Genomic DNA, 26,951 nt, shown 5'->3' with positions numbered 1-26,951 from the left:
GAAATGGTTTGTTGTTGGTGACGGGATTTTTGTTTGTTTTTACTTCTCTGGAAAGGCTAAATCTGTACAGTATTAAATGGAGAAAAAACTGGGCTGAGATTTTGATGCCATCACATGGAGGATACATGGCTGAGAAATCTAGATTGTGATGGAGAGATTGTGGAAGTAGCGGGGGTTAAATCATGGGTGCTCCGGAGCTTTCTAAAACAGTAGCTAAGGGAACATCACAAATTGAATTGGGACATTGTTATAAGAGTCTATATTATTCGCCTGATCACAGATTCTGCATGGAACTGTATCTGCGAAGAATTGTGGGGAATGAACAGATCCTTTGACAATTCTGACTTTGCACATGACGTGCTTACTGTTTCCTCTGGGGCACAATTTACATGATTTTTATAAATTTCAGACTGATGCTCCTGTGGTGGCTTTGTGCATTAATTAAATCCTTTTATAACAATGATTTGAACCTGAATTTTATCATTGCAAGATACTACAATAACAACTCCTTAGTGGAAGAAAGCAGACCTGAAAATCAGTCCCATGCCTCTCTGTTTCTGTGTTGCCTCCATGGTAATCATTAATCAGTTTGTCAACCCAGCAACTCTAGGCAGGACACAATAGATTAAAACATTTATAATAAGTAGTTGAAAACAAGTAAGGTTATTAAAATCCAGTTGTGACAAATAAAGGAAACATGGAATCATAGAATTGTAGAGTTGGAAGGGCCCTCAAGGGTCATCTAGTCCAACCCCCTGCGATGTAGGAATCTTTTGCCCAGCGTGGGGCTCAAACCCACAACCCTGAGATTAAGTGTCTCATGCTCTACCAACTGAGCCATCCCTCAATTTTGTATTTGTTTAAAGAACTGTAAGTTGCCCAGCGTTGTGACTTCTAGACCCTATGTCCTTTTGTTCCTCCTATACATGTATTGAAATGATTTTCACCTATTCTCTACCTTCCCTCAAAACTGAATCTGATCTTTCCTGTCAAGAACCTCTGAGCATAGTGGCATTGGTTCATTTCCTAAATAAGATTCACAAATCAAGCAGGTGTGCTAGGTATAGGGCTGCCAAGCAACTCGTAACTACTAGGGTGATCAATTCATCTTTATGCTTTTGTAGGGTTGCCAGCTGACCAACTCTTGTGCCTGTAAGAAGGACTGCACCTGCAAGAATGAGAAAATTCAGCTTTTTTTGCAGCATAAAGATAAACACAATAACTGGCTAATGCCTGCTCTTAGAAGGAGAGCGAAAGAGGCTGGCTGAAACCCTTATGATTTTGTTGATTTTGAAAGGTGGACTTTGATTATTTGAGGCCCATGGTTATGATGTACAAAGGAGAATAGGGCTCTTGTGCTTTTAAAAGCTGTGCAAAAGTAGGACTTGTGGGAGAGGGGGTCTGCAATGCAGAGATGAAAAAAGCTGCATCACTCCAAAAATTCCCTGTTCTACACAAGGATCCTGCCCCCTTGCCTTTCCCCCATTTCACTCTAGGGCAGGTTTCACCAACTTGGTGCCTTCTATAAGATTACCAGATTTTTTTTCAATGAATGGGGACACTTTTCAACTTCCTACTAAATAGATGGATTTTGTCGGGGGGCTGATTTGTAAGTCCGGACACTGTCCCTGGGAAATGGGGACGTCTGGTAACCTTAACCTTCTAGCTGTTTTGGGCTGATGTGCTGGCTGACACTGGCTGGAATTAAGAATCAAGCGGTCAAGTCAGAGTTGAGGCAAATGGAACATCGTCCAAAAAAAGGCAGTCTTACAATAACGAGAGGTTTTGAAGAGGATCAAAAGGAGTGATGTGACACAAAATGACCCAAGGATGTACCGGTAAGTCATGAGCTCTTTCTGTTTCTGCAGGACCTCCTGTCCTTCTGCTCTGAAAGCAAGTGTCCCTAGGCCAGCCTCTCCCAACCTAGTGCCCCCTAGATGTTCCTGGACTAAAAGATAAAGGTAAAGGGACCCCTGACCATTAGGTCCGGTCATGGCCGACTCTGGGGTTGCGGCGCTCATCTTGCTTTATTGGCTGAGGGAGCCGGCGTACAGCTTCTGGGTCATGTGGCCAGCATGACTAAGCTGCTTCTGGCGAATCAAAGCAGCGCACGGAAATGCCGTTTACCTTCCCGCCAGAGCGGAACCTATTTATCTACTTGCACTTTGACGTGCTTTCGAACTGCTAGGTTGGCAGGAGCAGGGACCAAGCAACGGGAACTCACCCCTTTGCGGGGATTCAAACCGCCGACCTTCTGATTGGCAAGTCCTAGGCTCTGTGGTTTAACCCACAGCACCACCCGTGTCCCATTCTTGGACTACATCAACCCTGATCATAGGCCATGGCAGCTGGAGCTGATAGTAGTTGTAGTTCAAAACATCTGGAAAGCACCAGGTTGAGGGATGCTGGTCTGCAAATACACCTAGAGTTGTATCATTTAACCCACATGTGAAGAAACTTTGACCCTCCAGATATTGCTGAACTAAAACTCCTAGCATCTCTGAACAAAGACCATGCATAATTTGCATTTCCTGATTTCTTTTGCAAATTCCTTCAAATTATTTTAAGATTCTTTGGTGTCATCTTCATAGAATCAAACTATCATTTTCTGCCCTTCAGCAATTAAAGCTACTGGAAAGTGCACAGAACCTACGGTCAAACCCCTAAATGCCAATCACCATTAGCATAATGATTAACATCACTGAAGCAGTTGCTATGGTTACCAAACCCTTCCAGTCCCATTTCTAAATCCCTTTGAAAAACCACTCCCTTCAATCTTATTGGCCACCCTTAATGTATGAGGTCATTTTAGACCATTCAGAAGATGGCTGTCCCTCTCTAAATATACTCAGGATGCAAAAAAACGATATTAAATGGTTCTTTTGAAATTGAAACTAGAGGAGTTGAATGGGAAGCTAATCTTCATTTTGCAAAACATCTGGATAGCTTCTAACACTTTCAAATATATTTTGGATAATATGATTTTGAGAGAGAACAAAAGGAGCCCTTGATGCCCACATTTCAGATCAAAAGAGAGAGATTTCAATCATATTTCCAAATATGCTCAATGAAAATATAATTATTCTTACCATCAACTTCAGGTGTTTAAAAACCATAAGATAAGCTCCCCCCCGCCCCGGACTCTAAACATCAGAAAATGGGAAGAAATGTGCATTTGTTTGAACAAGGAAAACAGAAACAGCCAAACAAGCTTCAAGGGCTCCTTTCTTGGAGATATGAGAGCTAATATTTCAAATACATAATTGGATGTTTGTACATCATTATCAGACTAATACTTTGATTCCAAACACACTTGAAAAACAGGCCTGGAAACTACAGAGGAGGTAGAATTATTTTGCCAATCTTCTGTGTATATGTATCTATCTATCTATATATATCTGTTTCATCTCCCATTTGTTTATTCACCTTTCCGTGGATTTGTGTGTGCTTCCTCAGTAATCACTATAGATAGCAAACAGCATACAAAAACCATTACAAGGGAAATCCAAATCTCGTTAATCCCTTAAGATAGATAGTGTCCTATGGGGCAGGAGAAAAACAATTTGTTTTGACACAAGCAGAAAGAAAGAGCCATAAGGATTTTTTTCAGAACAGTTCACTGAAATGTTATCAAACATTACATCTGTGACAGGGTTGAGGAGTCTGTGGTACCCCACCCCAGATTTTTTGCTGGTTTCCGACATCCATCAGCCCCAGCCAACATGGGGGATGATGGGAGTTGGGAGTCTAGCAAAATTTGGAGAGGCACAGGTCCCTGGCCCATTTTACAGTATACAAATTAGCAACATCAGTTTAAAACAGTCGATACAGGATATATGTATATAGAAAGGTTGCACAATGTTGCAAAGGGAGTTCCTGCAAGGCCTAATACATAATTGCTCTTTATAAACAGCTACATATTTTCAGATTACAAATAAATTGTTATTGTTATTGATATTGTTATTATAGAGCATAAGTAACCACATCTACTTCCTATGTAGATACAGAATGTGAAGGAGGACAAAACTTTTGAAGAGAGAGAGAGAGAGAGAGAGAGAGAGAGAACTCTCCGGAAACAAGTTGAGGTTTGCCCTAGTTCACAGATGGGGAACTTTTGGCCCTCTAGATTTTGTTGGACTCCAACTCCCAACAGCCCCTGCCAGCATGGCCAATGATTAGAGATGATAGGAGTTGGCGGGCAGCAATTTCTGTACACAGGAGAGCTTCAGATTTACCATATTTTTTGCTCTATAAGACGCACCCAACCATAAGACGCACCTAGTTTTAGAGGAGGAGAACAAGAAAAAAAAATGTTCTCTCCCTCTCTTCTCAGCACCTCTCCAGCAAAGCGGGAGGAGAAATGGAAGGGGCTCCATTTCTCCTCCCGCTTCGCTGAAGGGGTGCTGCGCAGCTTTCTCTCTGCGCAGCGCCCCTTCAGCGAAGCGGCAGGAGAAACGGAGCACAGCTCTCTCTCTCTATTTATTTTTTAAGAATATTACTCAAATGAAAATTTTGGCAGCAACTCCAGGGTCCCCAGCCGTACCTGGAGATGCCTAGGACTGAACCTCTGGCCTTTTGCATTCAAGACAGATGCAGTACCACTACGCTACTGTCACTCACACAATTCTGGTGGCCAGGGGAAAAAGAGGGGGCAGGGCTGCTACATCTGTAACAGAAGATGTAGAAGAGGGAATTTCAGCTGTTTCCGTCATGCTGGCTAATACACCCTTTGCCACACAACTATTTAAGGATGCATGAGTGCAGACCTCTTTCCCCCCCTCAACATCCTGTGTGCCACTCATAGCTAAGAGGAACCTAGGAAGTTGCCTTAAACAGGGTCACACCATTGGTCTATCTAAGGTAAAAAGGTAAAGGAACCCTGGACGGTTAAGTAAGTCCAGTCAAATGCTACTATGGGGTTGTGGTGCTCATCTTGCTTTCAGGCTGAGAGAGCCGGCATTTGTCCACAGATAGCTTTCCGGGTCATGTGGCCAGCATGACTAAACCATAGCTGCCAACATTTTTTAAGGAAAATTCCCTTATTCCAAATAGGATTCCCCGCAAGAAAAGGGAAACGTTGACAGCTATGGACTAAGCCGCTTCTGGCACAACGGAACACCGTGACGGAAACCAGAGCGCACGGAAACACCGTTTACCTTCCCACCGCAGTGGTACCTATTTATCTACTTGCACTGGCGTGCTTTCAAACAGCTAGGTTGGCAGGAGCTGGGACAGAGCAATGGGAGCTCACCCCATCATAGGGATTTGAACTGCCAACCTTCCGATTGGCAAGCCCAAGAGCCTCAGTGGTTTAGACCACAGCGCCACCCGCATCTACAATGACTGGCAGTAGCTCTCCACAATTTCAGACAGGGAGTCTTTCCCAACCTTACTTAGTAAAGGTAAAGGGACCCCTGACCATTAGGTCCAGTTGTGACCGAGTATGGGGTTGCGGCGCTCATCTTGCTTTATTGGCCAAGGGAGCCGGCGTACAGCTTCCGGGTCATGTGGCCAGCATGACTAAGCCGCTTCTGGAGAACCAGAGCAGCGCACAGAAACGCCACACGGAAACACCGTTTACCTTCCTGCCAGAGTGGTATCTATTTATCTACTTGCACTTTGACATGCTTTCGAACTGCTAGGTGGGCAGGAGCTGGGACTGAGCAACGGGAGCTCACCCCATCGTGGGGATTCGAACCAACGACCTTCTGATCAGCAAGTCCTAGGCTCTGTGGTTTAACCCACAGCACCACCCACGTCCCACCAACCTTACTTAGAAATGCCAATAATTTACCCCAGGACCTTCTGCATGCAAAGCAGATGCTCTGCCATGGAGCTATGGGCCTTCCATTTTTTGATGTTGTTGTGCCAGATTTTTGAGCTTTTATTTGCTGCTGTCCGTTGAGCCATGGCAGACTGCAGTTCAGATTTTTAAAAAATACGCAAGGAAGATGCAATAATAGGACCATTTGCAGAAGAAGTAGTTTGTTGTTTTAAGAGGGCTGCCTCAAGATGTGGAGGGCAGGGGGGTGGGCAATAAAACGGGGACAACCCCATTTCCCAACCCCCATTTCCCCCCAATTTGCTTCTGAAGTCTGAAGTGGGGCGGGTGAAATAGAAATATGGAAAAAGCTTCTGGGTTTTGTTTCCAGTTTTTCAGGTCCCTTGCCAGGCCTTCACATCTCAAGGGCTGGCTTAATACATATTGGTGCCTGAGTTGGACAATACAAAGTACAGTGGTACCTCGGGTTACATACATTCAGGTTACATACGCTTCAGGTTACAGACTCCGCTAACCCAGAAATAGTGCTTCAGGTTAAGAACTTTGTTTCAGGATGAGAACAGAAATCGTGCTCCGGTGGCACGGCAGCAGCAGGAGGCCCCATTAGCTAAAGTGGTGCTTCAGGTTAAGAACAGTTTCAGGCTAAGTACGGACCTCCGGAATGAATTAAGTACTTAACCTGAGGTACCACTGTACACCCCAGCCATAAAAAGTGAAACAAGAACTTTAAGATGCACTGATTGAAACATGTCCATTTGCTGCTGTTGGTGGTGCTCCAAATCCGCCGCCAATGGTATCACTGTTTTGCTTTGCCTTACAGCAAGGTTGGCAAAAGAACAGTGCAAAACCACAATGCTTGTTTGCTTCTCTTTAATACATTTAATCCAGTTGTTGCAATAGTGTCACATCACTTGACTCGATTTAATGGACAGTGACTTGCAACAATTGCTTACTTGTGTGCTGATGTGATGGATTTTATTTTCTGTGTTACCTAACAGGTTTTGCATTTTGCCCCAAGGGGGAAATGATCTTCTTCTCCATGCTCAGAAATCTTCTTTACTAACCAAAACTAAGGGCTGGTTCACAAGGTATGTTCCCCCACACACCTGACCAAGCAACTTAATGCTTGTGCAAATAAACATATCCACGAACCAGTCAGCTGTGTAGGTACAGGCACGATTTCCATGATCCACAATGGAGGGCTGTCTGGTTCAGTGGGAAGAGCACGTGGTTTTGGCATGTGGAAGGTCTCAGGTTCAGTCCAGAAATCCTGGATAACTGCTTCTGGCCAGTGTAGAGAGTAGACAGCACCAATCGCAACAGGCCTGTTGCCAGGAGTGAGCTGGCAATAAATCACACCATTCAAGTTGTAGCTAACTCTTTATTAGCAAGAACACAATCTGCACAGTCTTGGTGGGGGGTCAGGCCTAATGAGCACAGCAATTCTTCTTCAGTAGGTCTTGCACCATGAATCAGCTGCAGAGGCTGAAAAGTCCCCAACTCCCCACAGCTATCTTAAGTCCCCTCCTTTCCAGGGCTTTTTCCAAGCAACCTGAGACTCTGCCTGCATGAAGTCAACCTCTACTCTGCCCTTTGCATGCCTCTTCTGGTTATGGGAGTGCCAGGGGGAGAGAAGCTTGTTGCAGTAGGACGGGGAGACATCAATGAGTCTTCACCAGCCAGACTCATCTCTGCCTCACAGATCCCCCCCCCCACTAAGCCCTGTTACCTCTTCAGTTTCCGACACCTCCTCTCACTTTTCTCCCTTGTCTCACCACCACTTCCTCTGCCCTGACCTTTTTCTTCCCCAGCTGGTTCCCCCAGTGCTGTAAGGCAACATCATAAGCCCCAGTGGCATTTCCCACTCCTGCAAGGATCGGCTTTCTCTGAAAACCCGACACGCGTTTGCCCCATTCACACGTGTATGCAACACTCCTTAGGCGTGAAAGAGCCCTGAGAGTGGGAGAGGACGAAGCTGGCAAAAGGAGAAGCCGAGCTTCGCAGTTTCCCTTTGCAGGCGGACCTTGGAGCAACAGGGCAGAGAGGGCTCTTCCTTCCCCGACGAGCTGCTCGCCAGCCTCGCCACTCGCAGGACAAACCCCCGTTTGCTCGAGAGGTTCCCCCTCCCGGCTGCAGTGGGCAGGGCTGGAGCAACGTGGCGCTGTTCGGCCCCGTCCACTAGGGAGAAGAAGAAGGCAAAAAAACTTCGGAGTCCCGGAGACCCCGTAGGGGAACTTCAGCTTCTTCAGCCCCGATGGTCCGATCCTCTTCTCGGAGCTGCGGTATTTCTGCGCGCGGCATTTCCGTCGCTGCCCCGGCGTCCGAGCCGCGAGCTCCCGATCCGGCGACTCCTTGCAAGCGCGACGGAGCCGCCTCGCCGGCGGAGGAGCCTCTGGCGCCGGAACGCGGAATGCGCCTCTTTTCCAGGCTGCGACCGACGGCAGCCGAGCGCTAAACTGCTGCGCGTCTCCGGGCTTCGCTCCGGGATTTCTTTTTCGCCTGCTTGGTCAGGCCGGGAAGCAAACTTTCGAGCTGAACTCTCCTCCATCGCCATGGGTAAGTGCAAGATCCTCCCTGCTAGGGGACACAGAGTGGAGGGCAAAGGAGACTGTTTTGGTTTTTTCCTGGCTTGCTTCGTGGATGGAGGAGTGGAAAAACACAGCAAACTTTTCCCACTCGACTGCTTAATTTAATATAGATATATAACAGGCCTAGCAGTTAGCTGCCTCCCTTAAGCATCTTCTTATTTTCCGTCCTATCTTCTCCAGACTCCACCCCTGTGGTGGATTAAGACTTTCTATACAATAATGCGTATGTGGGTTTGCAAGAACGCTTTAAAGAAAGATGCTCTTAGCAGAGGATTAAAAAATAATAATAACGGTGCTCCTCCCTCGACTTTCAGGTTTAGGGGTGAAAGGGGCTAAAAAGTAACCAAGAATTCCACAGCTCAGAGAAAAAGGAGACGTAGTTTTCCTAGTTAGGCTGTAGTCCTTTGCTTTGAAAGTCATGGCTTTTCAGAGTAAGTAGAGCTGTTCAACCTATGTATATTTATTTGGGAGTGTGCCCTGTTAAATTCAGAAGAACTTACTTCTGAGTAAGCATGCAGGTCCTGAACATTTTTACTTGAAAAATTGTCCTGCTGAAGGTCATGGGCCTTACTTCCAAGTAAATATGAACAAGCAGGAGAAAGCCAATTGAATGGTACATTCTTTGCAGAATTAAACAACTCTCTGATACTTGCCCAAGCAAATTGAGGCCTCTGTTGTACTTAGCATTCAGTCTGCATGTTTGTTTAGCAATGGAATCCCTAAAAAGGTTGGATAGCGCCTTGCCTGCCTCCTCCTGGCAAATCCTGCAGCCAAGTTGGCGTCAAACTGTACAATGGTACCTCGCGTTAAGTACTTAATTCGTTCCGGAGGTCCGTTCATAACCTGAAACTTTTCTTAACCTGAAGCACCACTTTAGCTAATGGGGCCTCCCACTGCCGCCACACCGCTGCTGCACGATTTCTGTTCTCATCCTGAAGCAAAGTTCTTAACCTGAAGCACTATTTCTGGGTTAGCAGAGTCTGTTACCTGAAGCGTATGTAACCTGAAGCATATGTAACCTGAGGTACCACTGTATTGCTCTGCTTTCCTTTGGAGCACATCAGCAAAGGTGGGGGGAGGGTGGTCCTGTCATCTGGGCAGCCAATGACTTACTATGGGGAGTCCACTTTGGTGCTGCTAACACAGCGGTTTGACTCCTGGAGGTGCACTCCATTGCCTGTTGAGACAGACGGATGCCAACAACTCCCTGGAACTCCAGAATGAATTTTGGTGCATGCAGTGATGGTGCCATTCTTTATTTCAAGTTGGTACATCAGTTTGAATCCCCTCTCCATGACTACTTTTTATAGCGGGAGGAAAATTCAAAATAGCATGCAATATCTTTCTGGAAGACTGGAAAGGTAGAGAGAGATGGGTGTGCATGTTCAGGGCAGCATTCTGCATTTGAAGTGGGGAAAAACCCAAAACAAAACCCAGCTGCATCCACACCTGTTTTCAGGGCGAGTGGGGAGAGGAAATATTCAAAGCATGTTACATACTTCATTCCCAACTTACGGGGCAATCCTAAACATGTTTATTCAGAAGTAAGGCTCACAAAATTCAGTGGGACTTCGGGAGCTGCTGGTGGCCAGGTCTGGGGAGGCAGATCACTGCACCTACCTGGACCCCCGATACTGTTACAGGGACAATGAAACCCAAGACAGCTCTTCCAAGACTTTTTGCTGTCTGCCAGCAATAAGGATCCTGCCTTATGCAGCACATCCACCCACTCACACATTCCGTAAGCAGGAGGAGGAGCTGTTTGCTAGCAGTGATGTGGAAAACTAACACAGGTCAGTAGAGCTGTTGGACGGGTGTACTTCTGCCCAATCCACACACACCCCAGGTCCAGCACAAAGGGAGTTTGGTTTGTTCTGCCATACTTTAGGAATAGGATTGTGCATAGGGTTACATCCTTTCAGAAGGATTGCAATATTGGGGTTGGTTTTAGGAGATTAGAGCTAAATCAAGAAATTGTGTGGAGATTTTATTCTGAACATTTTATTCTGTTCTGCTGTGTGTGCATGCAGAGAGAGAGAGGGTTCTACCTGCCACTCACTCCAAGTTTTATGGGTAGGTTGGCTGTAAATCTCAGTACAGTGGTGCCTCTGGTTAAGAACTTAATTCGTTCCGGACGTCCGTTCGTAACCTGAAACTGTTCATAACCTGAGGTACCACTTTAGCTAATGGGGCCTCCCACTGCTCCTGCACCGCTGCAGCACAATTTCTGTTCTCATCTTGAGGTAAAGTTCTTAACCCGAGGTACTACTTCCGGGTTAGCGGAGTCTGTAACCTGAATCGTTTGTAACCCAAATTGTTTGTAACCCAAGGTACCACTGTAGTCCTTAGAACAGTGATGGCCAAACTCGGCCCTCCAGCTGTTTTTGGACTACAACTCCTATCAGCCCTAGCTAACAGGACCAGTGGTCAGGGATGATGGGAATTGTAGTCCCAAAACAGCTGGAGGGCTGAGTTTGGCCATCACTACATTAGAACAGAGTCCCATGGGAAAGACCCTGATGCTGGGAAAGATTGAGGGCACAAGGAGAAGGGGACGACAGAGGACAAAATGGTTGGATAGTGTTCTCGAAGCTACCAGCATGCGTTTGACCAAACTGCAGGAGGCAGTGGAAGACAGGAGTGCCTGGCGTGCTCCATGGGGTCACGAAGAGTTGGACACGACTAAATGACTAAACAACAACAACACCTTAGAACAACTCTGAAATGTCAAAATAGATAGAAACTTCTGAAACAAGCATGTGCCTGTTTATAGTCCAGAGAAAGCAAGGCCAACAGAGGCAGCTTTAGGGGAGCACAGCTGGTTTGCCCACTGCCATGGAACCAGCTGGGGAACCACCAAGGAAAGAATTCTCAGAGCCAGGGGGTTGGTGGTGTGACAACAGTGTGTGGTTAAAGGGAGAAGACTGGGAAGAGGAGGTGGGGGGGGGGGTCAGAAGCTGAAGAAGTAACAAGGCTCAGTGAGCAGGAAAAGTCTGTGACAAAGGGAAGTCCAGAAGCAGAAGCAAGAGAGGAGGGAAACCAAGAGGCAGGGAGGAGTTAGGTTGGTGAAGAAGCAGAAGTATCTCAGCCTTTTGCTGCAACAAGCTTCTCCCCGCCCCCAATCTCCCAGAACCAGAAGAGACATGAAGTGGGAGGAGCAAAGGCAGACACAGTCTCAGATTGCTTAGGAACGACCTGGGAGAGCAATTCTGGGCTGCATCAATAGGAGTATAGCGTCTAGATCAAGGGAAGTTATAGTGCCACTGTATTCTGCTCTGGTCAGACCTCACCTGGAGTACTGTGTCCAGTTCTGGGCACCACAGTTCAAGAAGGACATTGACAAACTGGAACGTGTCCAGAGGAGGGCAACCAAAATGGTCAAAGGCCTGGAAACGATGCCTTATGAGGAACGGCTAAGGGAGCTGGGCATGTTTAGCCTGGAGAAGAGGAGGTTAAGGGGTGATATGATAGCCATGTTCAAATATATAAAAGGATGTCACATAGAGGAGGGAGAAAGGCTGTTTTCTGCTGCTCCAGAGAAGCGGACACGGAGCAATGGATCCAAACTACAAGAAAGAAGATTCCACCTAAACATTAGGAAGAACTTCCTGACAGTAAGAGGTGTTCGACAGTGGAATTTGCTGCCAAGGAGTGTGGTGGAGTCTCCTTCTTTGGAGGTCTTTAAGCAGAGGCTTGACAACCATATGTCAGGAGTGTTCTGATGGTGTTTCCTGCTTGGCAGGGGGTTGGACTCGATGACCCTTGTGGTCTCTTCCAACTCTATGATTCTATGATTCTATTCTATGATTCTATGAGACATGGGAAAGTGGGGACCCTCAATCTCCACAACTGCCTCATAGGGGCAAGACCTACTGAAGAGTTGCTGCATTCATTTGGCCTGACACTCCTGAGCCGATCCTGTTTTTCTAAGGAAGAATTAATTTCACCTGCTCCATGTGATTTGCTGCTGGCTCGCTCCTGGCACCAGCACCGGGCGCTGAGTCAAGAGGATGTTGTAGGGGGCGCTGCAACAATGATGAACAACAGAAGGCGAGAGGCAGGGGGTGCCGGATTTTGGCATCACACGGGGCACCACTGAAATTTTAAAGGCCAAAGTCTGCCACTGTTTGTGGGCCTCCCCATAGACATCTGCCTGGCCCCTGGATAGGACTTTGGTTTGATCCTCACATTTTTATGGACTCCTGCCACAGACTTCATGGGGATCATCACTATAGCTTTCCCAATCTCTCTTTCTCCCACTTTCCTCGTAAGACAGTGACTGATTTGTGAGTAACAGGCTGCATGTTAATCAAAGCTCACCAAACAGTAGCAGCCAGGAAAGCAATGGGAATTAGAGGAGGATCTAACTGAATCAGTCATGGCATTCTCAGCAGCACCGTATGTGCCTAATACAGTTTGCAGGTAGGAACTAATGAACCGTCCCAGTTTTCTGCAAAGCTCTTTTACTCTCCCTGAATAAATATTGCTTCTAATTGGCTACCTATAGACAAGAAATGTTTGCAGCAGCATAGGCAGCTGTACAGATGGCAGAATTTTTGCAGCATTATGTCAGGAGGGGAATAACCAATAGAGGTAAGGCACTAAAAATAGCTTCATAAATGCAAATCTACTTATTTAACAACAACATAATAACATGAGATAACAGACTGTGCCAAATGTATTCAAGACTGTAAATATCGTTCCACCATGAGAAATGTTTTCAATATTATTTCCAAGATATTGGCACTCCTTTGGACAGCATATTGAAGACAAAGGGTATTATTGTTCTTAAAGAGATAAAAAACAACAACTTCACAGCCTAAAGCCATTGAAAGGGTGAACACAGAGTGAAACACAAGCTCTACGGGCTGTAAAGTTACTCAAACAAGCTCTGAAACAATAAAACCATCCACAAACACTCTGAAACCAATAAAGCAATTTCATCAAATGAATGACAGAGTTACACGTCAGGGAAAGCCTTCCTAAACAAATATGTCTTCAATAGACACCTAAACACCATCACGCTGGGCACCTGTCTGATTTCACCAGGTGATTAACTCCAGAGGGCTGGAACTGCAACACTAAAAACTCAGTTTCTAGTGCACCTGCTATGTGGCATATGATATTCTCAGCAATGCCTCTTCTGAAGAGTGAGTTACTGTACAGGATAAGGCAGTCCCTTAGATATCCTGGGCTAGTCCTAAATTGTTTAGGTCTTTAAATACTAAATGCACTAAAACCTTGAACTGCCCCAGTAACATATTGGCAGCCTGTGCAGCTCTTTTAGCAGAGATATTCTATGATGTCCACAGGGTATTCCAGGCAGCAGTCTAGCTGCAGCATCCCACAACAGCTTCAGCTTGCAGGTTAAGCCCAAGAGAAGCCCAACGTGGAGTGTGTTGCAGTAATCCAGGTTTGAGATTACCAATGCCAAGATCACAGTGGCCAAGCTATCTCGGCCCAGGAATGACTATAGCTGTCTTTCCAACTGAAGCTGGTAAAAGGCAGTCCTAGCCACTAAGACTACCTGTATCTCAAGTGACAAAGATGAATCTAGGACATGGGTAGGCAAACTAAGGCCCGGGGGCAGATCCGGCCCAATCGCCTTCTAAATCTGGCCCACAGACGGTCTGGGAATCAGCGTGTTTTTACATGAGTAGAATGTGTACTTTTATTTAAAATGCATCTCTGGGTTATTTGTGGGGCATAGGAATTCGTTCCATTTCCCCCCTTCAAAATATAGTCCGGCCCCCCACAAGTTCTGAGGGACAGTGGACTGGCCCCCTGTTGAAAAAGTTTGCTGACCCCTGATCTAGGAGACCCCTGGTTCCTTCAGAACACCCAGACCCATTCCGTCAGAGAGTAAGCCTGCAATTTAGTGTACCAGAGCCCTTCTGGGTTCCATGGGACAAACTTATCAGCAAATAGGTATACAATGTAACTTTTAAGTGTTGTGCAAAAAAAAGAGGAAAGCTTTGTTTCGCAGATTCTACCTGACATTGTAGCTTCTTTCAAAGAGTGGTATCTGATAGTGTGCATCTGCTGAAGAATGGAATCCTACCATGGAATAGGAGAGTGAGGCAATATCTGGTGACTCACCCTTCGTTCTGCATTCTCCTGAATGCCCCAAATATGCTCCACAGGGTTAGAGGACACCAGCAGACTGACACTGTTGGATCTTGCTCAATAGTAGTAGCTCAACAAACAAAAGAGCTGGCACCAGGTACTGCATACCTGCTGTCTCAAAAGTGCACAGCGGTCCACATGCCGCTGGCAATTACTTGGTTGGAGCAATGTGCCAAGAGTGCTTCAGCCATTGTAGTGATGGTGCAGTAATAATCTCTTTTAATGGTGCATGTAACAGTTGGCAGTGTACTCCACCTTGACATAAGCTGCTGCTGCTATATATGGTGTGGTATATGGGTGCATTCTGCATGCTGTCATAAGACCGTGCTGCCAGCAGCTCTCTGGGAGTCTTTGCCAGCTCCACCTGGGACCTTCTGTATGCCAGTGGCGTGTGGCTAGTGGACTAGTGGGACTAGGCTAGTCCCCTAAATGTTCCTGATAAATTAAGAGTGTTAAAGTAATAAGGTTTTGAATAAACATACACAAATTTATTGATTGTTAACATAATAGACAGATGATTTAAGGATCTTGACAATTTGATAATATGCAGAGAATAATATGTGTTGAAAAATCAGAGAGAGGAACTGAGGGAAGGTCTCGGGGGGGGGGAGGGAGGGTTCCTTTTTGGGGAGGGGGGAGGGGAAAATGGGGGGGGAATGAAAAGAAGATGATATGTTTTGATAATTTGTTATGTTGAAATTCTCAATAAAAACTATTTTTTATATATATTAAAAAAGAGTATTAAAGTAATAAGACCTGGTACCTCCTTCCCAAATCTTGGGAAGCTTCTGCCTGGCTTAGGGAGGGAGGTGTGATGCTCCAACCAAGAACCCTCCTGCCACCTTCCCCAAGCCTGCCTGGCTTTGGGAAAGAGGCAGGAGGGCTCCTTTTATGTACTGAGTTGAATAGGATCCAAAAGGCAGCAGTCTGATTGGTCCTAGAACAATAGGATTCAGAATGCAGCAGTCTGATTGGTCCTAGAACAGTAGGATTCAGAATGCAGCTGTCTGATTGGTCCACAGGAGCCACCCAATCCAGCTCCAGGTGGAAGTGAATCCGCAACCAGATTGGCCTACAGGTGAATCCCGGAATTAGCCAATCACATGGGGCCCTTTGTGTAAATAATGTATATAAAGCAGACATTCTGAGGGAAATTCCATTCCTCCTCACCACTATGAGCTAAATAAAGAGCATGAAATCCACTCTCAACTCTGAGTATATTTCAGCTCCATTATCATTTCAGACGCCTGGCACCTCTTTCCCAAAGACCAGGAAGCTTCTGCCCAGCTTAGGGAGGGAGGCATGATGCTCATGCTCACAATATCAGCCCTCCATCCCCACTGCCCTCGCAAGCAATGCTCCCTGACTGTTCCCATACAAAAATAAAACCACTGCATGCTGCTGGCTACAGCCCTTCCCCAAACAGAGGCCTTTGGTGGGCAGGACTCTTGTGTCTTTGTCACGGAAAAGGGTTTGAAATGTCCCTAATGAAACTAGTCATTAATGAGGCTCCTGTGCATTTGGGCAGGATTAGATATGGGATCATAGAATTGACATCGTGTGCTGGAATGAAGCGTGGCAATGAGATAAGTTGATGCAGGAGGGTAAGCATGGCAAAGTGCCCAGAGGTCTGTTTTCAGCTTCATGGAGAATATATTAGACAAAGCACCAGTCATTTTGTTTACCTGAAAGAATTCCTAGCAGGTAGGAGGAAGTGACACAGATGTTTGCTGTTCTGTGCACTGAAAGCTGTAACAGTAACGCATACCCACAAAGACATATGTAGGAGTCTCCTGGCTGGCAAGCAGTTGACAGCTGAAAGTGAGGCAGCAGAACTGAAACACCCTACAGGGGAATAGGACTGGCTGGTCTGGCTTTCATCACTGTCACCTAGAAGGTTTTGCATTTGCAAAAATAGTCTCCCAGCATTTAAGTACAAGTTTGCGGCAGGGAAGAAGAGAGGGACTTGCATGGCTCGGAGGGTCATCTGGGTGAGACAGAAACATTTGCCACACACGGAGATGGCTTCAAAATGTCTCCCTGTGGCAGCCATCTCCACGTTAAATATTCAAGAAGAAGAAGAGTTTGGATTTGATATCCCGCTTTATCACTATCCTAAGGAGTCTCAAAGCGGCTAACATTCTCCTTTCCCTTCCTCCCCCACAACAAACACTCCGTGAGGTGAGTGGGGCTGAGAGACTTCAAAGAAATGTGACTGGCCCAAGGTCACCCAGCAGCTGCATGTGGAGGAGCAGAGACGCGAACCCAGTTCACCAGATTACGAGTCCACTGCTGTCCATTGTGTGTCTCGCTGTGTGTTCTAAGGGTTTTCGCCCAGTTCATGCTGAACACCCACAGTTTGCTACATGGAGGCAGAATCCACAGACAGCAAGCCCAAAGTGGCTTCCACACGTCACTCATTTTATGAATTCAGGCTTTTAGGAAAGAGGCAAAGGCTGTTCACTGTATGGCGGGGGCTTTTCAGACAAGATGTTCCTAATATGTGACACCCGTAGTCTCATTATTTTAAAAGCTTGTTGGTGCTAATAATATTTAGGAATGCTAATGCTTAGCATTTCTGTAGTGCTTTAGATAATGCCATTGCATTTACATAGCACTTTGTGTAAGTTAATCTATGCAACTCCTACAATAACCCTGCGAGGAAGTCCATATTTCATATATGGGCTGAAAGGAGAGAGCTCAGCTTAGACCAATCAGTGGCAGAGAAAATATTTGAATCTGGACTTCCTGATTTACAGCTAAATCTGCCTATGCTACCTCTGATGTGTACTGAATTTTTCCCTATTAAGAGATTCCTGCCTCCTGCACCTGCAAGGATGCTTCTGTCTGGATTAGTTAACCAAATTAGATTTGTGTTAAACTGGTAATACAATTACTGTGTGTTGAAGTTCAATATTCAGTTTCATTTTCTTAGCTGGTCCCAATCCAGATAAAGTTTACTACCACTTGATTGAAAACAATGGGACTGGTGTGGATTGATGCCTGGGAATCCTATGTTTACTTTTAGAAAAACAATTGGACCAATATTCCATTTTTAATGTGGTGGCTTTATTGGTGCTGTGCTAATTTTAAAAGCAGAAAAAATATCCTTCCAGGGGTCAGCAAAGCATGTTACTAGTTACAGATTACAAGTTCCAATGGACTGACTGTGACTAAACAATCACTCTGTTGAGTTATTAAGGAAGATAGCATCTTGTTTGCTAAAAGAACAGGGCACACGCTCATAAAGCGTTTGAGATACTAATTTTGTTTGTGCAGAGAGTGACTGAAGCTATATATTGCTAGGCTTTAGTATATTGTTTGCTTAAGGAACAGGTCCGCACATTTGTTTGCACATGCAGATCTTAAAAGTTCTGTTTTATATGCCCACAGAGAGAGATTCCTATTTCCTGTAAAGGTGGATGAGAAACACCCTGAAACCTCATGAGTGCTCTTCTTTCTTTACAGGACATGCACTGCTGGTTCTCCTGTTATCCTCAACTGTCTCACTCCTTGGTGGGCTGATTTTTGGTTATGAACTTGGAATTATCTCAGGGGCTTTGCTGCAGCTACAAGTGGAGCTCCATCTTAGCTGTTTTGAACGGGAAGTCCTTGTGAGTTCCTTGCTCATTGGGGCTCTCTTGGCTTCTCTGGTTGGCGGGATCTTCATTGACCACCAGGGAAGACGCAAAGCAATATTGGTCAGCAATGCCATTCTGTTGTGCGGCAGTCTCATCCTTACGCTCTCCGGGTCGCTTGTTTGGCTGGTGTGCGGACGCGTGACGGTAGGCTTCGCCATCTCTTTGTCCTCTATGGCGTGCTGCATATATGTCTCGGAAATGGTGGCTGCCCATCAGCGAGGGGTGCTGGTTTCCCTCTACGAAGCTGGCATCACCGTGGGCATCTTACTTTCCTATGCGCTGAATTACGTCTTTGCGGACACTGCCGAGGGCTGGCGGTACATGTTTGGCTTGGCCATTGGCCCGGCAGTCGTTCAGTTCCTCAGCATCCTGTTCCTCCCAAAGAACTCTGTGAAGTTAAACGTTTGCTACAGCGAGACTAGCAAAAGCCTCATTCAGCAGCAAAAGAATGAAGACGTCATGCTGCCACCAGGCCCTAGGGAGAAGAGTTACTCTTTCGTGGACCTTTTCCGCTCCAAGGATAACATGAGAAGCCGAACTCTGGTTGGCCTAGGGTTGGTGCTCTTTCAGCAGTTCACAGGGCAGCCCAACATCCTTGGCTATGCTTCCACCATCTTCCGCTCAGTGGGCTTTCAGAGTGATTCCTCTGCTGTCCTGGCTTCTGTCGGCCTGGGGGTGATGAAGGTCATTGCAACTGTTGTTGCAATGGCTTTTGCAGATAAGGCTGGCAGAAGAGTGCTGCTGATGGCTGGCTGCATAGTGATGGCCTTTTCGGTGACTGCTATCGGCCTGACCAGCTGCTCTGTTTCATTAGAGATGGCCAAAGACTGTGAAACGCTCCCAGGTTCAAACGCCACTTCGTTCAGCTCGGCTCATCTCCCTGGAAAGTCCTCCCATCCAGCTGTGTCTTACTCCCTCCTGGCATCAGGTGGCAGTGAAATGCAAATGGAATCGACTTCAGCCATCACGAGGCCTGTAGGCTTGACCAGGACACTTGCCACCCGCAGAAAAGGAGAGAGCATGACAAACACTCCACACACCAGGCAGACCCATTTTCTCAATCAGTCCGATAAAGGAAAGGGACAAGAAACCAGCTCATCTTTGGGTGATGCTCCTTCAAAGGAACACCTGCTTCTAAACTGGATCACACTGCTAAGTTTGATGGCTTTTGTGAGTGCATTCTCAATTGGATTTGGACCAAGTAAGTGAATTTCCTCTGCTTTCACATTCCTACCTAATTCAGCCCACCTGTCTGCATGGACCTGACTGTGTGTGAATGTGTTTCTGCCTTGACCAAGCAGCTGTGGGCACCAAAATGGTAAAAATAAAACATAAGGATCCCATAAAAGTGTCTTGTTACTAAGCACCCCCTGAGACTTTTACTTGCCTCCTGATATTTGCTCATAAGAGGGGTCCCTCCTATGGGTTAACAGCAAACTAGTAAAAGAAAAATTGCAAGCTAGAAGCATTTCCTTCTTCCTTCTGCTTTCTTCTCCCCTGCTCCCCTCATCACTCCATTGCCCATTTCCTGTAATCTTACTAGGTCTTCTTCCTCCACTGCTTTTAAAAACATTCACCAGCTGGGAATGTTTGGCTGGGAATGAACACCTAAGCCAGGCTTCCTCAACCTCAGGTGTTTTTGGCCTACAACTCCCATGATCCCTATCTAGCAGGACCAGTGGTCAGGGATGATGGGAATTGTAGTCTCAAAACCTCTGGAGGGCCGAGGTTGAGGAAGCCTGACCTAAGCTGACTCTAACCCTTACTCCTCATCTTCATTTACCCACATAGGTGAAGCTGAAAGATGCCAAACATGGCTAGAGCTGGTTCATGAGGCACTTCATGGAAGCTGATCAGGTGAAGCAGGTATAGAGCACTCTGCAATCTGATTGGCTGTTGGGCTGGCGAAGTGGAGAGCTTTGTCTCTCCTTTGCCAGCTCAGTCAGCTTCCTGGCTAGCTGTGGAGTAAGTGGCTTAAGTTCCTCTCTGGCTAGTATAGAAGTCGATTGGGCTGGCAAAGCAGAGTGCTCAGTCCCTGTTTCATGAATCCCAGTGGCTCCTTTAAAGGGAATTCCATGCTGCACTCACCTGTGTGAAATCCCTGGCTACCAGTGGCAACCAGGCAAATGGTTAAAGACAAGACTGCTGTAGGTGGAAACTAATATAATCAAATGCCGCGCTGTGTGTAATTTTAGTGGTGTCCTCCCATTCTCACTCCCAGGATGAAGAGCAGTCAAGGAAGAGGGAAAAGGGAGTTTAAACAAAAATGTCACCCCTGGCAGCTTGCTGCACTCTTGAGGGAGAAATACTAGGAGTGGCTCACGGAGAATAGTAGAACTTACATCCAGCCCTCTCTATGGTCATTGGAGATGTCCATTCCTCCTTTTGAACATGTGACGCTCCCTTGGACCATTGTTCCATTTAGCCTGCATTGTCTACTCCAAGATCTTGGGCAGATGCCATTCCCTGCTTTACTTGGAGTAGACAAGATCTTGGGCAAACTGGAGCAGCTGGGGATTGAACTCTGAATCTTCTGCATCCAGAATACAGGCTCTACATTTGATATATGGGGCCATTTGTTTCCTACAATGGTTGTGGTACCTAGGGCTTCTCCACCTTGTTTCTGAAATATTTCCTTCCACCTACGACGTTCCAGGAAGTAGCAGTTCTGGCAGAAACTTATTTACATACCTGGTTAGGCAAACACCTGGAAATAATCCTTCCAAATACATATACAAGAGTTTGGCAGACGTGTTAATTATAACGCGCATGTTCACATGTAAAGCTTTAGGCAGTTTTCAGTGGTGGTAGGCTGCTGTAACTCGCAAGGCGACCTGAATACATTTTGTGTGGTTGCTCCAAGCACATTCACCATAACCTCAACAAACTGGTACCCATGTTGGTCATTCAGCAGCCCTAGAAAAGGTGGGTCTAAATGGACATGGTCTTCATTTATCACTGTTTATAAAAGGGTTATTTCAAGAAAGGTGGAAGTTGAGATCGGTTGTTTTTCATTATTTGGATCTAGATATACTACATTGGGGCAACCCAGTCAGATGGGCAAGGTACAAATAATGGAATTACTACTACTACTACTACATGTAGCTTATGCAATCCATATGCTTTTTTGTAGCCTGCCCCAATATAAGACACGAGGGGCAAAACTAGATACAACCCAGAGACTGGATTGGAATTGGTCTTTGACCTCCAATTCCACATTTGTTTAACTGACTGATTTGTTTATTTTCCCCACTGATCACGAACTTGCCTAATAGTGGACCAATTTGATTTAGACATATGAAACTTCAGTAAACCTAGTAAGGTCAGAAAGTGGTTTGGAAGAATTATGACTTCCTTTGTATGGTGTATATACAGACTTTTCTTTGTCTCGTTAAAAAATGGATTTCTCAGTGCTTCCCCCCCTAGAAAAATAGGTACCCAGTACTCACCATGAAGTTGTTACAGGAAGTGCCACACTTTTCAACAACAACAAAAAAGAGGTGCCAGTACTGCATAACCTTGAGTACCCCTTGAAAAAAAGCACTGTCTATATGTCCCAAAAGCAACAGTCCCTCTTTCAAACTCTGTGGAACTACTATGTCTCTTGTTAATGCTTAGTATGTTGAGAATGAACCACAGTGAGCTTTGGCCTTATGTGATGTCCCTTCTCCTTAGGCACAGCTGTGAGGAAGACGTCAGAAGCTTTCACTTAAGATTTCACTTAGCCAAGTTTAGTGTATCATCTGAACCTGACAAACCATGGTTAATGTGAACTGGTTTATATGAAACAAGCCAAACTCAGACCAAAATTAATTTTAACCACAGTTTCTTGTGACATTTAAACGTAGTCATTGTCTTCATTCCGGTTAGTTTGAATCTTCTGTGTGTCTTTGTCGCCCAGCCCAGCAAATCCTAACTTTCCATCTACATCCAAGGCTTTTCCCAAGTTGGTTCTCTGCTACATTTGTACAAAACCATGGCTTGGCGTTTTCTCTTTGGTTTCCCTCCGTCCTCACCGTGTTCCTCTGCTTTCCTTTCTCCTGCCACAGTGACGTGGCTTGTTCTCAGTGAGATCTACCCTTGCAACATACGAGGCAGAGCCTTTGCCTTCTGCAACAGCTTCAACTGGGCTGCCAATCTACTGATCAGTCTCACATTCCTTGACCTCATTGGTATGTATGGCCATTGCTTGTGTTTGATATTCTCCATAGCAATTTGCTTCAGAGCAGGGCTGATTGCAGGTATGTGGTTAGGCTTGTATCCTGCTCCATCCTCAGTTTCTCCAGAATATATTACTAGACAGGTTAGAATATTAAACTTAGGCCATAGTGGGTGACCCAGGTTCCAATCCTTACTCCGCCATGTAGCTCACCTTGGGAAGAACAGTGGGGGAAGGAACCATATGCTCCTTGGAGGGAGGGAAGCTAAATATAAAAGAAACTATAATCATAGGGTGGAATTGTATTATTATACATCTGAACTAGAATGACTCCGTTCTCAAACGTTTCGGCTCCCAAATGCCGAAAACCTGGAAGTAAGTGCTCCAGTTTTTGAACATTCCTCGGACAAAAACCTAGCTGTTGGCTAATTGGAAGCTGTGCCTCGGAATGCAAACGTATCAGAAGTTGAATGGTCTTCCAGAACGGATTATGATTGAGTTCCAAGGTTCCACTGTAACAATGGCAAATGTCTGTCTGCTGAACTGCTGTGAAGGGAGAGAACCCATCTTGAATTTTGAACCAGGTGGATGGGATGCGGCCTGCTCTGGATGATGTTATTGTCAGGAGTTCAGCCTACACTCGAGTAGGACCCTGGCAGAGACTCATGCCCGACTGGCATGTTCTCTCCCTCCTGGTCAATCATTCGGGATCTTCAAAAGCTTTCTTCAGCCCGAACATCACAGCAACTGATGCCAACCGACACCGGCACACTTAGGGATCCGCAGAGTTTGCGCATCATGCGTAACAGACCTCAGCAACTCAGCATTTTGGCTAATCTACTTTATTTACATATAAACACACACAGAGCATTGCAACATGGCTCCCTCTCTCTCTGTAGCATCAGAGGAAAAAACAAAGGACAATAGTCCCACTTCACAGAACACAGTAACGCAAACATCCTGTCTCCGTCACTTCCCACTCTGTGGAGTCAAAACATATACCGTCATGTGATAGACAACAATCCCATGACTGCAATCATGGAGCAGGAATTCTAACATCTACACTCCCCCTGAAGGAGCAGGTGCATAGCTTGAGGGTACTTTTGGATCCAGTATTGTTGCTTGAGGCCTAAGTGGCCTTGGTGGCAGGGAGTGGCCAGGCAGTACCCCTATCTGACAGGGACAGTCTAACGTTACAGGCAGCTTGTAATTCTGAATGACCAAAACATCTATGCCAAGAGTTGACAAACTTTGTAGGCCCATGGGATTTATGATCAAATGCTGTGGGCACTACCCCTCCAGGTCACTTGTCTCCCCCATTGCTCCCTGCACAAAGAGACAGTAAGAGAGAAAATGCACAGCATACACATACAGTTCCCTTTTCCAAGATATGTAGGTAAAAGTTGGATCTGGTGGAATTAATCTGAGTATTGAGAAGCACTTAGAGCTGAAAGAGGAAGTGGGAAAGAGTTTCAGTCTTTGAACTCCCTGCTTCAACTCTTAAGTACTTTTCAAGGAATTTTAAAATTAACTACCCTCCATTTCGCCTCACAGCCAAGGGGGCAGTGAATGGGAAGAGGGCTCAAAGATTTCATGGGCACTGTAGGAACACCATTGTGCCCACAGATACTGCACTGGCAATCCCCGTTGAATGCTGTGAAAGATGAACATTATTTACCTACTGGACCAAATTCCTGCCTATGTCACTGTGCTTTTTCTTGGCCCAACTGCATATTAATAAGGTAATGCACACCACTGTTCTGAGAATATACCGCCCTTCATTATGTCCAAGCAAAAGTTCTGTCTTGCCACATGTTAATGGTGTTTTACTACTGCCTGCAGATGCCATAGGCTTATCATGGATGTTCCTTCTCTATGGACTGGTGGGAGCAGTGGCTGTTCTGTTTGTTTACCTTTTTGTGCCTGAAACCAAAGGACAGACTCTAGAAGAGATAGACCAGCAGTTCTCAAAGAAACGGTAAGTGCTGAAGAGGCCCCTTCCACCTGCCTTGCCCCACCCCCTGGCCCTGGGATTCCTCATAAGGAAGCTGGTCCTGGAGAAAGAACTGTGAGGGGAGAGACTCCATCAGGCAAGGCCTCCTTCCACCTGTCTTGCCCCACCCTCTTGTCTCTGCTTCTCAATTTGTATTGTATTATTTTATGTACTGTGGCTTGCCATTGTTTTGTTGATTATAGTTTAGAAATTATTTATTGTAACTGTTGAGTTGATTTCCGTTTAACTTTTATATGTTGTTATTATTATTATTTAATACTATTCTAATGATGGTTGAATGTTACTTTTTGATGTAGGTTGCCTATTTTAAAGTTATGTTTTATGATCACATTTTTGTATTGCATTAGATTGTTATATTTTTTGTTTCTTCAGCTTGTAAACTGTCTTGACTATTGTAAGATAGAAAGATGGTATACAGATTAAAAATGATGATGATGATGATGATTGCTTGTTGCACAGCTTGGTCCACAATAGCAGTCGGTGCCAACACTGGTTTAGACATATGTACACAGGACTAGGCTATCAGTGGTTGTGGCTTCTAGTCATGGTGGCTGTGTTCTACCTCCATTGATGGAGGCTGTTTGGATACCATTTGCTGGGCACCATGAGTGGGAAGAGTCCTGTTGCAGTGAGGTCCTCTTTGTGGTCATCTGGTTGAGCATTTTGAAAACCAAGTGCTGAACTAAATGTGCCATTGGGCCCTTATGCTCTTACAGACATTGTAAGACTCTTTGAAATCATGTTGCTGGGAACATTTGGGGGATACGCACATGAACCATCCTCACTGATCTCTCTCGTTGTTTTGCAGGTTCCTGCAAAGGGGCACATTTGGTCAAAAATTGTGGAACAGAGGAGAAATCCGAATGCGTGCTCATTACCAAAGAGTGGACCATCCTAGTGCCTCCTGAGAGATAAGGCAGGCATGTTGCCACTTGTGCAACTTTCTACACTGTTGGAAGTGTTATGAGGACTTGCCCGAAGCCAAGGGTCCTGGATCATTCCTTGAAAGTTCTGTGATTCATTTGGGTGACAGCACAGGGTTGCTGTTTTAGGTGTTTTGTTGTGCATAGAACCTAGAAATGTTCATACCCTGGTATCCTGGAGGAACCATAGCTGATGTTCCCTCAGCAGTTTGAAAAGAGTTTTTTAAAAACACTGATAAATAAAGCATAAATTGGGATAACAGGGCTCTTGCTGTGTCTCACTGTGGAATGACTGAATATCTTACAGCTTGATGCACCACCCATTTATACTGAAATATGTGGGTCTGTATTTAGCCTTGATAGAAATTAACACCAATTTGACTTCTTTGTAAAAAAAAGAAGGAAAGAAAAAAGAATTTCAATTTTTCTCCAGCCTTTACAAATTATGATTTGGATGGGAGCTGTTGCAAAGACCTTGTAAGGTTAGTGATGTTGAAGCATGCTTATGTCTACTCAGCCTCATTGGCAAAGCCCTAGTCAGGCACTCTGTACCCAAGAACATGCCCACTGAAACCTCCCTTCTTGATTCAGCAGGTGTTCCAGGAACACCTCCTTGCAAAACATGTGATTGGCATCAGTCTGAAGGACCATTAAGCAGGTCCAGGTGTCAGTCAGGGTTTGTGACTTTGTGGAGGGAGTCCTTTGTACACACATACTCAGTTGGCCATGGGGGGGTTGTTGGTGCTGTGCATACCAGCCATGTGTGTACACACACACAAACACACACACACACACACACACACACACACACACACACACACACGTGTGTGTTCTGTGGGCAAGGGCTTCCTACAAACACTATTTCATTCCAGAGTATGTTGGAACCAGACCTTTATCACAGTGGGGCACCTTCTTTGTGGAGCTTCCTCTCATCACTTATGAGACAAGCGCAGTCTTTATCATCTTTGCAGAGCCTGTTGAAGACCTTCCTCTTCCAGCAAGCCTTTCAAGTGGATATTTTTTTTTCTGCATTGGACTAGAAAGCATGTTTAAGTGTTGTGTTGATTCCCTCCCCCCCCCCAGCTAATTGTTTCCCACGAAACATCCTGAAGCAATTAATAAAGTAAATGAATAAATATAGCCAGGTGTGTTCTCTGAAACCCTTCATGGGTGCAGTACTGCAGGATCTGAACACTTGAATAGGGTCAGAACAGAGTGCCCCTTGACTGAGACTACATTGAACTGCAGGTGCTTGATAGCTGCTCACCCCACCCAAGTCTGAGAAAGAGGCCTGGTTCTTTAAGGCAGGGACAAGTAAAAATGTTCAACCTGAATAAGCGCATTCCACATTCCTTTGTAGGCAACTCTCCGGAGGCTGCCTGCAAGTGTTTGGTGGGGCCAGAAACAAAAGTGGACGTGGCTTCTAGAAAAAGAGGTGCCACAACTCACCACAAACCCCTCCCTTGTTCTCTTATAATGGCAATGGTACCCACCTGAGAGGTGCTGGAACTGATTTCCAGCTTTTTTTATTAAAAATAAAAAAGCTCTTGTACAGTAGGTTACATACCAGTCATGTGAAAAAGCAAGTTTCAAACACACCACATCTCTCTTATCTTCCTTCCAGGCAAGCAAGATGCATTCTAGTTCCATCCAGGCATAATCACTCATGGAAGGTGTGACCTATGTAACTTTCTGTGTCCTGGAGAGGGTCCTGAGGG

General features: G+C 45.6%; 1 protein-coding gene across 1 annotated transcript; it reads left to right on the top strand.

The window, feature by feature from the left end:
* Window positions 1-7,951: 7,951 nt before the first annotated feature.
* SLC2A10 (solute carrier family 2 member 10) lies at window positions 7,952-25,493 on the top strand. The gene is made up of 5 exons (XM_083446916.1): window positions 7,952-8,338; window positions 17,965-19,338; window positions 22,187-22,309; window positions 24,139-24,274; window positions 25,119-25,493. The coding sequence occupies exons 1-5, from the start codon at window positions 8,335-8,337 to the stop codon at window positions 25,216-25,218; spliced, it is 1,737 nt and encodes a 578-aa protein (XP_083303042.1). The 5' UTR covers window positions 7,952-8,334; the 3' UTR covers window positions 25,219-25,493.
* The last annotated feature ends 1,458 nt before the right edge of the window (window positions 25,494-26,951 follow it).

Source organism: Podarcis tiliguerta (genome assembly GCF_965153285.1).
Source record: "Podarcis tiliguerta genome assembly, chromosome: 6".
Classification (NCBI taxonomy): Eukaryota; Metazoa; Chordata; class Lepidosauria; order Squamata; family Lacertidae; genus Podarcis; species Podarcis tiliguerta.
This window is presented reverse-complemented; position numbering and strand designations above follow the sequence as displayed.